Raw genomic sequence first — 14,110 nt, 5'->3', positions numbered from 1 at the left:
TAGGACTGAATTCTCCGGGATTCTGCCTATCAACCAGTATCAGTTCTTCTTTGACCAAGATCTTCCCTGAGCTTCTCTGAGCTGCTCTTTTGTCCCCTGCTCTCTGGTTTTTAAGTCTTAACACCAGTCAATTTGCCTGTGGAGAATTACTGTGTTGGTTGCCCCAGCAGCACTATAACCTGTTCCAATTCATGCTTGCAGATTCTACTTCTCTTTTTCTTATAAGCTGCTCCCATTTCCCTAAACTATTTCTAATAAAATACCATGTTGTTCCCTATTTCCCCCACTGTTTATGGCCTTTTGTCTACCAATACTCCTAAGAGCTCCTGATTGATCTATCCCAAATAGCTGCATGGCTAAAGCTCCATTCATACCAGGATGGCTCCTTTCTCATGCAATCTAGAGAATGCTCAGAACCACAGATATTTAAGGAAATGGGTTTTCACCAGAGTATACTGGAAAAGAAACTAAAGCTGTACAAGGACTTTTTGATGGTTATCAACTCACCGTTGATAAGCTGAAGGGAGTCAGGATCTGGATTCAAAGAGGAGTTCCCCATCAAAAAATTCTGATGCAGTGTCTCAGCAATATAATCTCTGAAGTTACTAATTGCATAAACAGCAGTGGGTTTATCATCCAGTTCCACAAGACCATGGTTTTCCACTTTGTTGGAATGAAGGCTAATCAGGTCCCAGGTGGTATTGCTGATAGCCTCACCATTGAAGGTAACTGCATAATGAACATCTATGCCACTATGGATGGAAAGAGAGGACAGATTAGGCCCTGCTAAGGAAGCACAAAGAAAGGAGCTTTGAAACCATGGAGTACAAACACTACACCTGATGGGGGGCTGGGGGAGGTTCAAAAAGCATGGATTCCACAACCATTCTCTGCAGACCCTGGACAACCTTTTGCCATCCCTTCCTGCTTCCGAGAGAACAGAGGTTCATAGCTCTCAACCCTTTATTATATGATGTAAACCTGTTCTTCTCCCTGCTTCTTTCCTCCTTCAGAGCCAACAGTTCCTCTCCACTAATAGCCAGCCTCCTTCTTTCCCTATTAGCATTTCTCTTCCCAGATTTAAAAAAACAAAACAAAATCTTCTAACTACATCCAACAAGGGGTAATCCTCTCATCTCTCTTTCTTATTGTTGTTGTATAGATTATGTACTCCACGATTAGAGGTGGGTCCTGAAGCAATGAAGAAGCTTAATTACTAAATTACTAAAACATAGTTATTGGGAAGGAAAATATGAAATACTTGGAAATAAAGCAAATTAATGACTTGTGATTTTTTTAAATATCATGCTAGAATGTTTTCTAATATGACAGTTATCTAAGTCTCTCAGGAGATGGAATTTTGTTTGATAGTCCAGACAATTTACAGTCCTGTAAAGTTTGAAACTAAACTGTAATAAAACTATTAAGAAGTTATCTGGGGTTTTTCTAGCCTGGTAGCAATGATGACTCCAAAGTTTATGATTTTACTACCCTAAACCTTTCCCAAATTGACCAAATAAATTTCTGTTTTTCAAATGCTCTATTAACTAGCTTTCATTTTTCCACTGGCTCCTTCACTAATGAGCTGAATAAAACCTTAGTGAGCTAACAAATAACTGTCTGAGACTGGGCTTTTTTACTATTTACCTTTCCATAAGCAAACAAAGAGATTTCTTAGAATAAAGGGTAGAGTAAAAATACATAAATTGTAGTTGACATGCCATTTGATATTTTCTTAAATAATCATTTTGGAGAAATGACACTAGACTGAAATTTTTAAGCCAATAAAAATACTCCTTCTAGACTCTCAGATTTCTCTAACAACTAAAAGCTAACATTTTAACAGTGCTTACCATGTGACAGGTATTTCATATGCTTTATCTCATTTAATCTTCGTAATAACCCTGTGAAGGTTTTATTATCTTCAGATTATTATTAAAGAAACTGAGCTTTAAAGAAGTTACAAGACTTGCCTAAAATTTTAAAACTTGTAAGTGGTAGAGTCAAGATTCAAACACAGATCACCCTGACTCCAGCACCTGATTTCTGAACTACTATGCTACACTCTCAGCAGGTTTATTTAAACTATTACCCAAAAAATCCATTATGCTCAAAAGATTCATTATGCTTAAAAAATTCATTATGCTCAAAATATTCATCATTTGCTCTAGTCATCACCCTGGCTTCCCACCAGTCTGTGATGAGACACAGCCATCAGAAGTGGACCCAGCAAGTCACACCAAGATACTTCTGGAAGACAGAAGAACACTACTTTCCCAAAGATAAACACTCAAGAAAGACAGGCAATGGAAACGATTTGCTTCCTTCAGAGATTCTGTAGGAGTAAAATGACTCCCGAATCAAAGCATACAAATAATTTAAGTACTTCTCCCTTTGAACTTCCTTATACATCATTATATATAATCAAAGAATATACGGCTTCTGTGATTTTGTAAAAAGATTTTGTTTAAAGTGACTGCCTTTCAGTCTCTCCTTGAGTTTCCATCTCCAGTGTTCAGCATGGTACCTGGCACTGAGGGGCCCCCAGTACCTACTAAATAAATAGAAATCTAAACTCGTCTGAATATAAAAAGAAAACTACAGTCTAATTAAGGTATTCACAAATCTGAACAAAAAGTATCAACATAAGAATGAGCTCATTGAGTCTAGGAAAAGGGATTAGTCAATTAATTTATTTCACTATTTAGTAGAAATCTTCAGGCCAATGTATTGTGGCTTCCTTATAAAAAGAGATCTCTAGCCACAACAGGCTAGCACGTCTTGATGATACTGGCCATTAAAATCACCCAACTTCCAGGCACCTGGGTGACTTAGTTAAGCAGCTAAAGGTCTGCCTTTGGCTCAGGTCCTAATCCCAGGGTCCTGAAATGGAGCCTCTGCTCAGTAAGGAGCCTGCTTCTCTCTCAAATATGGGTAAATAAAATCTTTTAAAAAAAAAAAAAATCACCCAACTTCTTTCCTCTTATTTCAAGCTTGCAAAGGAAACTTTTGCAAAGTCCCTACAGAAGTTTCTGTAGGGAAAGAATGCATAAGCCAGACAATGCAATAATTGGTCAGTTGGCAGATCTCTTGCCTTAAATAAATCAGTTGGCATCCCAGACAATGCATCATACCTTATGATTTAGTAAGCATGAATTGGTCTTAAGAGACCTGTCCTTCCTGAGAGTACAGGACCTGTCCTGAGCCTGCTTCCTGCAGATTCATACCCTGAACTATAGAGGACACCATGAAAGTGACATCCCTCCCCAGCCATACAAGTAGCCAGGCCTCTTTGATGTTTTTGGCCTAATCTGAGTAACTTCCACAAGGTTTTCCTCCCAGATCTGATAAGCTACCACTTCTAATGGGGTGGTTTAGGGGGCTTTAAATATAGTAACTGAGTATTTTGACATCCTAATGCTCTACAAAGTGGTAAGACATCAGCTTGTTGTCTAGAACTTCTTTCAGTCTCTTAATTTTTCATGTCAGAATATATTGCTTCATGGGTAATTCCTGATCTTCTTTTGTAAAGACATAAATTCAGAAAAATATGCTAAAATAACCAAAATGATGGCCCTGAGGAAGAATAAAACAGTAAGAGAGACACCTACTGGTCAGAACTTGCCACACAGTATGTGTCCCAAGCCTCCAGCACAAAGCTTGGCTCATAGTAGTTCAATTAATATTTGTGAAAATAAAAAAAAAAAAAATGGTCAATTTTATTCGCTAATGCAGGCAGATAAGGGAACTAAATTTGTGCCACTTAAATGACAGTATGATACTCCCTACTTAATCTGAAAAATTTTGTCTCTGAATACCAAAGTCTCTAAAGTTTTCACCCTAAAAAGCATGCATTATCCTCATACATTTGTGACATCTGAGTAATCATTTTTTAAAAGATTTTATTTATTTATTTATTTGAGAGAGGTAGAGAGAACAAGCAGAAGGAGGGGCAGAGAGAGAGGGAGAAACAGTGCTTGCTAAGCAGGGAGCCTGATGAGGGGCTGGATCCCAGGACCTTGAGATCATAACTTGAACTGAAGGCAGTAGCTTAACCAACTGACCCATCCAGGTGCCCAATGCATAATCATTTTAGAGATATTACTTCATAACCAGAACCCAATCCTGAAGAAGTGCATGTTCTTTCTAAACTCTGGATAGACCATGACTATATCTCCAGAAAGGTGAGCTTCTTGGGGTCTTTGCACAACCTATTTCATGCTAAGACAGAAAGCACTAATAAAGGAAAAAATGGAGAAAAATGTCTGTGCCACTTAGCACTTGAGTTCATTCCCATGCTATGCAGAAAATTAGACAAGGAGAATCAGAGCTTCACTGAGACTCTACCATGTTCCTTTCATGACTTTTAAATATCACAGGGAGAAGATTAAGAGAAATGTTCCTGGATCAAGAAATCTGAGCAAATTAAGTAGTATGGGTTAGATTACTGGCCTTATCCTTTATTGACAAAATATAATCCACCTCCCAACATTTCCCTTAGACATATAAAAATAACACCTCTATTGTAGTCTACCTTGTTTAGCGAGGATAAATTCATTAAAGAAGATAAAATGCCTCAGAGATATACTGCAATTCACCACCATGTTTTTGTCCTGGGAAGAGAACTCAAAGAAATGCTGAAGGTATCAGGAAACCATCTATCTTCGGAGCCAAGAATGTCCCTATGACCCAAAACAGACTGAGTTCTGGCATGGTAAATGTAGCAGAGAGACATCTCAGGATGAGGGACAGAATAAAAGAAAGTCAAGAGCCCAAGGAAGTACATAAGAAGCAGAATGCACATTGGAAGACAAAACATAATCTGATTAAAGAAAGCTGTCTGCTCTCCACACTCAGCACCTCCAAGTTAACCAGCCGCCACTGTATTACCATCTTTCATCTTCTAAACTAGACTAACCCAGCTGCTATATAAAAGAAAATTTCCCTTTCTGACAGCTATTTCCAGAAACATCAATCACGTGGAGGTGAAATTTATCCTTTCTCATTCTCTTAACTCAAATGCCCTGATTGGCTGTGTGACATATGCAGATTTTCAATGTAAGAAATAATAGTATCATTCTTCATTTTACCAAAATAAAGATATTTCAGAGAAACTCAGATATCCTATAAAATTTCTTCTTACAAAGCCTGGAGCTGAAGTTTTGAAGTATACCAGACAGATGCATTACTGACTCACTTCAAATGGGTAATCTACTAACTTAAAATAATGTGTCCACCTGGAGAGGTACAAAGCAAATAGAAAATTCCATATGGATATAAATGCTTACAGAGAGGGAGAAAGAGAGTGGTTATGTATTATATAAATAGACTATTTCTGTGCCACACATTTATTCATCCACAGTCCAGAATACAAGTATACCAAAATGTTAGGAATCAATTCCATCAACAGGGTAATAACTGACAATACTGAACAATTTTGTTAACCTAGGTTAATAATTCTCTCATAAAATCCAATATCTTCATATTGGTATCTGTGTCCCTATAGAGGACTTAGCACTCAGTCACTGGATATCATTCTTTTGGTCATAACATGACCAAAAACTCTCATAACCCTGACCAAAAATCTCAGGGTTAAACATGAGAGTTTGGGTTGTTTTAATATTCTAATCATGCCAGGAAGGCAACAACTAAACAATCAGGCCTTTCGGTTGAGTACTGATCATCAACACATATACCTATAACATATACACACAAAACAGTTTACATACACTTAAAATACAGAAACCAAAATTCTGAGTATCTTGGTCAAAATATCTGAAACCTCCTAGTTATATAACTTATGGCAAATCAGTTTGTCGGTCTTGGGCAAAATATCCTCACTTCCAGAAGGAGAATGAATATTAATCCTCATTTTCACTACTCAAGGGGATATTAAGAAAATAAAATGAAAAAATAAGAAAGAACCAGTAATTTGACAGATCTCTGAAAGCACTTTTCATTAGATTCTGTGTTCCTAGAGGAAATAAACCGAGTTATTAATTTTTGTAGGTATAGGGTTTGTCCAATTAGTAGGCACTTAGTAAACACTTACTTAAATAACATAAATAAAAATGAGGAAGTCAGAAAGCTTTTTTCAAATAAAAAATATTACGATGAGGTAGTATTACTGTATGTCTAAACACATCCATAGTTTACACATAAATTTGCTTCATGAATTCTATTTAAACATATCAATCTTGTAAGAGAAAATGAATTTTAAATAAATTTGAATCCAAAAACCAAAAGTGACAAGCAACCTCCAGAAAGGGTATTGACTATGTTTTTATATTATGCCTTTTCTAAGAAATTCCAGAGAGCAGCTGTTTTTGCAAATAAACTACAACAGAGATCAGCTCTCTCCCTCTCATATACCACTTAAAGTGACACTTGATTATATTATTGAATGACAGACATAGTACCTTGAGAGTGTTTACATTACTGGTGGGTTTTATTCCTGTTTTAAATTAAGTGTAACTCAAATACTTAACAGGCGACAGTCTATGACAGTCTATGACTACAGCCTTCGACCTAAATCCAGCCCAGGGTCTATGAGTTCACAGATTTTATATTTTTAAGTAGTTGAAAAAATAAAAACAAGAACAATATTTTGGACATGTGAAAATTACATGAAATTCAGATTTCAGTTTCCATAAATTTTTATTGGAATATAGACATGCTCATTCATTTTCAGTGTATTATCTATATTTATATTCATCTGATGGCTGAGTTAAGTGGTTGCAACAGAGAAGAAATGGCCTAAAAAGCTTAAAATATTTACTAACTGACCCTTAAGTAAAAACGTTTGCCAACCCCCGATCTGTAAGGAGATGGATGCTAATTTTGAAAGTTATAAAAGAATTGAGCCATGCTCCCTTGGACCTAGGGCTACCGAATTTTCTAAACTATCTTTTCAATCAGTGGACTGTATGAAAAGTACCAAAAAGTACTCTACCTGCCATTTTCCTTGGGGGACCTGAAAATAAAAATTGAACATGTTAAGTAGAGTTTAAGACAGTTATAATTGTCACATCATTCATCAAAGTGCAAGTTCTTAATCTATTTCCTCTACAATGTTTCTTTAAATCAAAATGTTTGCCTAGTATTAGATGTTGACAAACTGATGTACACTGAAAGTAGCAAACAAAAGGGGAGACCAGATTTTATTTTAAAACCGACAACTTACTATCTTTAAACTGACAATATTTACTATCTTTAAACCATTCATATAAGGTTTTCTCTTTGTAAATAATTTTTTTTTCAGTAGATCCGCAGACAACTCCAGTTGCTGGTATTTAGCAAAATTAGGAAACTTTTTTTTTTTTTTTTTGGTAGACAATGTGTCATGTAATTTAAAATAAAAGAAAATTGGATGTTATACAGAAAGATACTAAGGGACCCGGAAAGGTCAGGACTGAACACAGGGTATTGTATGGCCTTTAATATTTATTTATTTTATGTAGCAGACAATAGATCTTCCCATGTGCCAGAAAACTGTGCTAAGTGTTTTATAAAAATTCATTCATTCATTCATTGAATCGTCATTAAGATTATTAAGGACCATTAGAGTCCCCATTTTACAGGAAAGAAACTAAGGAACAAAGAAGCTACATAATTTACCCAGCATTTCAAAAGTATTTTTGGTAAATCAGAATTAATAGTAAATTCTCTTTTTTACATAAATGAAACTTTTAAAATGTGTAATTTATCTAAAATCATCCAGCCAGAAGTGCCAAAAGCAGGATTTCAACCCAGGGAAGTTGGTTCCAAAGGCCATGTTGCCTTTTATGTGCTGCCAGATGAGAGAGGTCTTCAAGGGCTTCACATTCTTGGGTTCTCCTATGAGCTTTAGTCAAACTGGAGGCGGTATTCTATGAGAAGTGCTAAGGTTGAACTGGGGACAGGTCAGGGTATGAGAGTAGGTGGTGGGTCAATTTACCATGCTTGCCCTCTGCCCTGCACAGATAACTAGCTGAGTGTCTTTGGGTAAATTATTGAAATTCCCTGTGCTCTGGTGTCCTTATTGGAACAACAACAACAAACAAACAAACAAAAAAAGAAGATACTAATAACTATCTCATAGCATGGTTGCTGGGAATAAATGAGTTATATAGATATGATCCTGGCATACTGTAACTACTATGTAAGTGCTTGCTAGTATTTCTGGTAAACCCCGAAGTTGTGATTAGAGAATATGCCAAAGGTAAGATGTAGGCCCAATGGAGATTATGCTTTGAAGTTACACGGTTCCCTTACTCATGCTCCCCTGAATGCAACAGCTGGGTCACAACTATTCTCCAAATGCTCCAAACCTTCCCAGTACTGAGTCTGGCATGGGGTTTAAGAGTAAGAGCTGTAAAGGCAGCAACCAGGTGTCAAAATCCCTCTCCCACCGCTAATTTACAAACTTTCTGACTTCAGGCTAATACTTCATCCTTTTAAACCTGTTTGCTCTCTGCAAAATGAGTATTAATAATAATATTTATTCTGATTAAGTTAGCTCAGGAATATAAAGTCCCTGATACAAAGCATTCACTCAGAAAACACTGACAAGTATTATGCTGTTTTAAGCAGAGAAGAGATGTCTTAAAAAGAGGCCTCTGATTTACTTAGAACTGTTATGTTTGAAATGAAGACAAATGCATCCCCTCCAGAATGGCCTTACAGTAAGATGTCAAAGTCACCTCAGCAGAACACTGACAAGATTTAGTAGGAAGCCAAGATAATCTCTAATGTGACTTCAGGCTCCCCTCATTGCCAAGGAAAAGCAGCGTAACTTGTCAACGGCAAGCTGGGAACATGAATTCTGAAGTTCTTATCTGCCCAACAACAGATCTAGTAGGTCTCCTTGAATATATTCTTTTGCCTTTTTCTAATTCAGTTTCCTCTCCTGAAAAACTATCATTAACAAAACACATTTACCAGAAATAGTATTGAATTACAACATTTATTTGTTTTTAGAGCATACATAATAAACACAAAAAGATATTACATTGAAATAAAGAGTGCTACTAAATATGCACATTTTTAGAATCTATTTACCTAAAGTCAAGTACACGAATGTCCTTATAGCCTGGTAGCCCAGTAAATGCATTTTCAACCTGTTAAAAATAAAAATAAAGTTTATAGCTATGTAGAAATGTGGAAAAGCACATAGAAAATACCGTTTTTAAGAGTTGACTATAAAATGCACTGTTTATAACTAGTAGAAGCTTATATACATATACAGATACATCGTAGGCAGAAAGTTACATAAGAAAATTATAATAGCTTACCATTTTAGAAAATAGTTTTTAACACAACACTGTCATATTTTTCTTTTACATTTTTGTCTTTTAAAGTTTTAATGTATTTTAATATTAATTTTTTTCCAAATTATGAAAAGCAACTTCTTACTGGCAAAGCACTGCTTTTTCCCTTATGGGATAAAATGTAGAAAAAAAAACACATTAGTCTCAAGAACAACAACCAAAAAAAGCTTTAACAACATTTTTAAATATAATTGTTTGGATTAGAAATCTGGCCACAGCATACACACTGACAAACAGTCATGTGTTCATTTTCTGTGAGTGTGAAGTATCTGATGGCATCTGTTTCCTGTTCCTACCAGACAAGGGGAACTGCAAGCCAAGTCCACAAGCTAAAAGCTCAGCCCCCAGGAGAGAGGCCCTGTTGACCGGGTGTCATGAGGAAGGTTATGAAGCTTTGACCAGGTAATTCAACTGGCCAAAAGATCAATTTATGGGGCGCTGAGGTGGCTTAGTCATTAGTGTCTGCCTTCGGCTGGGGTCACGATCCTGGGGTCCTGGAATCAAACCCCACATCAGGCTACCTGCTTGGCAGGAAGCCTGCTTCTCCCTCTGTTACTCCCCCTGTTTGTATTCCCTCTCTTACTGTGTCTTTCTCTGTCAAATAAATAAATAAACTCTTTTGTTTTTTAAAAGATCAATTTATAAAACATCTACAGGAACCAGTTTTATCACTGAGCCTTTAAAATCCAGCCATGTAAATCAAGATGAGCTTAGTGACTGGAGAGAGGGAAAGAATGCTAACTGGATTACAAATCTAAAAATAGTCCGGTGATGCATAAAAACATATTTTAACAACATTGAACACTTAGCCCACACTTCAGAAGGTGACAGTCTCAGCAGATAAGTCACTACGGAGCCAACATCAGAATAAGGAAAGAAGTTGTTAGTGGACTGTCGAGCCATCTCTGGGAATCTGCTTTTAAAACCAAGTCTTAATATAATCGGGAAAGTGGGATTAAAAAAAAAAAAAAATGGCTCACTGAAGATCTCAATGTCTTAAGGATAAAGAATCCAAACCCAAGTAACTCTTTACTTATGATGATTTGCCTTGTTTTATTCTCTTAGAGGAAAGAGAGAAATGCCATAATTCTTGTAGGAAGAAAGTGGAGATGGAATCTTGCAGGACAGGAATCCAAAAATGAGTTTTTCTCAGTTGTTTCTTCTGGCAAAATAACTGCATATAAGCCTTGTTTTATAGAACTAATACTGCCCTGCCCACCAAGCATATAGGTTTTCATAAGATTAAAATGAATGTACCTGAAAGAATTCCATTAATTGCAAAATGTTAAACAACTGTCTGTTGTTATTATTATTGCTAGACCCATCTCATTTTGAGTTTTATCATCTCTTGAGTCTAACCACGTACAAGTATTCTAATTCATCACATCTAATTAGCTACTGTACAGCTGTCCAGTTGGAAGAATCATTCCACTTTATTAACATCAAGATTAATAATACATATTATTTATTAAATGACTTCTATGTGCCTGGTGCTTTATAATATTACTCCTCATCTTTGAAATGTCAAGAGATACAAGTTTTCCCAATTTCATATATGGGAAAATTGAGATAGATGTCAACTAACTTGCCCAGGGTCATATATTTGGTAAATAACTAAATCAGAATGTATTCAATCCAAATCTTTCTAACACCAAAGCCAATATTCTTCCCAATGAATTACATGCCTCTTCTTCCTCCGTCTCGATAAAAAAGTTATAGAATTGAGACCAGGACTGGGAAAACTGTGAAGCTCACTTTAACTTTTCACCTGAACTAAAATTAAGGTGATTCTATATGGTATAAAGGAAGGAACACTTGGAAAGGAAGGAGGAGACTTGATTTTCCTTTCTACTCTTAGAGGTTGAAATGACTATGAATAATTTACTTGGCCTCCTGGCCTCATTTGTACAGTGGAGATCCTTACCCACATGGTTGCTGTGAGCTTACAGATTGAAAGCAACAGGTTAGACCATAGGCACTATTCAAGGACACTGTGTTAATACTGTGGCTATCATCAGCTATCAATGCTCCTAACCTTTCTTGCTTACTTTTCTCTTTCTGACATCATACATGGTGTTGTCCCAAGCTTATCTTACCCTTTTCATAAAGAAAAAAGTAATAGCTCCTGAACCACAATCCTCTCCAATCAGGCTTTCTTTTTCCCTGAATATCTTCCCATATTATTGCCTAGGAAATAATATTAAAGGAGCAGTCCCTATAACTGCAATCCGCAGGGAGAGAGTTAGAGGGACCCCCTTCAATCTGCATGAAACACAGAACCTTTCAGAGACAAAATCTCTAACTCAGCTGCTTTACACAGGAAGTGGCTGTTGGTATTCATTTCATTGTAAGTAAGGGGACAGGGCTGTAGAGACATGCCAAAGAAACCATTACGTGATAGACCCAGACCTTTCATGACCCCCAAATCACCTCAAGCCAAGAGCTATCTACCTCATAAAGTCTCTGCTGGAGATGTTTTTGAGACTGTTTCTTAGACTTCCTCTAAATACACAGTCATTTAGTGCAATTGTTTATCTAAACACTCAGGCTCACTAAGTTTCCTTAACTGCAAGAGCACAGAGAACCAGACAGCTAATCTAAGACATCTGATGCCAGGTGGCCACTGGCCTGGCTGACATTTCTTCTACAAACCATACAGCCTTGCAACTTGGCCACACAGATAGGAAAAATAATCCTCTGGCTTACAAGCCCTACGTCGGATGGCTGCAGTGATGCTGTTTGGCTGAGAGATGCACATTTCTTTTTCTCCTCTAGACATAGTGTCTAGGGAAGGAAATGAGTCCAATGCAATGGAATTGAAAAACTCAGGCGAGGAGAACCCCATCAAGAGGGAAGGAAAAGAAGTAAACAGGAAGGAATGCTGTGCCCTGTCACTGGACAGAAAGGGAAGATGGGCACTCAATGCCCTACTACACCAGAGCAAAGGTGCACAAGAAGTGGGCCAAGTACAGATCATTTTTGACTGAAAGAATCCTGACTTCAAGTCCCATGTAGAATTCTTCCAGAAATTAAAGTTGCAGGATAGTCTAAGGCATGATTCTTTAAAGAAAGACCTTTTTAAAAACACCTCCAACCGGAGAACAGAGATAGGAGGGAACTTTACATTTCACCAGATACTCTTTTGTCCTTTTGAACTCGGTACTGTGTACTTATGTGTTGACTGCCCCAAATTTTTCAGTTTAGAAAAAGAATTTTAATTGGAAATTAAAACAAATTAAATTTAATGATCCTTCAAGAAAAACAATACAATGTGTGTAGTTCCTTAAACATACTAATTTCTCTAAATACTGTCAAGTCAAAACCATGCCATTGAACACATTCTTCTTTGGCTATGCAGCAGAAGTTTGGAAACAGTATCTATTTGTTAGCAGATGGTAAAGGTGTGTTAGATTTTGCTTCAATTAAATAAACTCATCTGCCTTTCTGTGACCTTTTTAGAGTGTTCTGAAGAAATAGCTAAGTCGCAGCCCTCTGAAGCAAATAGAAAAGCTTAATTCCTTAACCTACCTTTAACCAGTCTTGTGACTATGGGAAATTTACAACCCCAGGAAAGTGTCTTGTTAATTAGAAAGAGAGAGAGAAAGGAAGGAAGGAAGGAAGGAAGGAAGGAAGGAAGGAAGGAAGGAAGGGAGGGAAAGAAAGAAGAGAAAAAAGAAAAGAAAAGAAGGAAAAACAAACCCAAAATCATCTACCTCTGAAATAAACTCTTCCACAAGGTGCTGGTGGTGGAAGTTGGAAGGATCCTGTAGTTCTTCCCTGTATTGCTCTCCCAGAAGGTGTATACTGAATTCTGCAATCTGCTCAGTTGCTGGTTTTGTGGATTCTTCTATCACATTCTCAATTTCATTGCTAATCTGGATTTTTAGAGAAAAAACAATAAATGTCGATGTTTACTCATGAAATCAACAAATATCTACTGATCAGTACATATTAGACACTGTGTCAAAAGAAACTTCTAATGATGACCTTTTATACAATATTTGACTTTGGAACTAATAGGATGGACTTTAAGACATAGGAAAACATTAAAATTGCCATGCATTTGTACATTCCTTTGAACACACAATGGCTACTTCAAGGAAAGACAGAAAACCTTCAAAGTTGACCATTTTCTATCACATTATCTGTGAGTTTAAAAAGAGTTGACTATGCTAATAGTATCATCTAAAAATAGCCTAGGAGTATTGTTCTCAAACTTTTTGGTCTTAGGACCCGTTTAGACTCTTAAAAATCATTCAAAACACAAAGAAATGTGGTTTTTGTGGATTTTATCCATAGATATTTATCAGACAAAAAATTGAAGGGGAAATTTTAAAAATATTTATTAATTCATTTAAAAAATAATACATTCCTCATGCTATAGAAAGGAAAAACATTTTGCAAAATAAAAATGAATGAGAAGAGTAACACTGTTTATATTTTTATAAGTTCTTTAATTTGGTTGGCTTAATAAGAAGACTGGATTTTCGTATCTGTTTCCACATTCCATCAGTTATAATACACTGCTTTAGTTGAAATACATGAAGAAAAGTATTAGGGAAGGGAGAATTACATTAACAACCTTTTCAAATAATTGTGGAGATTCTTTTTAGATAGTACACCAAATTCAACAAGTTGTGGTTTCTTAAAGATTAGTGACTACATGGAAGTTGAAACTGTATCAATAATCTTTTTGTACTCTGTAACATTAAAATCCAGGTCTTCTAGTGGCCAAAGCTCCAACAATTTGAACAAAATAAATAATGGATTATAATCCAAAGAATAAAATAAGTATCCATGGA

The 14,110-nt window shown here is 36.3% G+C and overlaps 1 protein-coding gene across 1 annotated transcript in view; it reads right to left on the bottom strand.

Annotated features, from left to right (window-relative positions):
* Positions 1 to 14,110, bottom strand: part of IMPG2 (interphotoreceptor matrix proteoglycan 2) — an 86,621-nt gene that overhangs the window by 37,777 nt on the left and 34,734 nt on the right. Inside the window, exons 7-10 of the mRNA XM_059164294.1 lie at positions 13,022 to 13,183; positions 9,040 to 9,098; positions 6,953 to 6,973; positions 508 to 752 (exon numbers count right to left, since the gene is read on the bottom strand). Coding sequence (XP_059020277.1) covers positions 508 to 752; positions 6,953 to 6,973; positions 9,040 to 9,098; positions 13,022 to 13,183 — 487 coding nt within the window. The remainder of the gene's footprint in view (positions 1 to 507; positions 753 to 6,952; positions 6,974 to 9,039; positions 9,099 to 13,021; positions 13,184 to 14,110) is intronic.

The sequence above is a fragment of the Mustela lutreola genome, chromosome 2, assembly GCF_030435805.1.
Source record: "Mustela lutreola isolate mMusLut2 chromosome 2, mMusLut2.pri, whole genome shotgun sequence".
NCBI lineage: Eukaryota > Metazoa > Chordata > Mammalia > Carnivora > Mustelidae > Mustela > Mustela lutreola.
The sequence above is the reverse complement of the archived record's forward strand: the minus strand, read 5'-3'. Positions and strand labels throughout refer to the sequence as shown.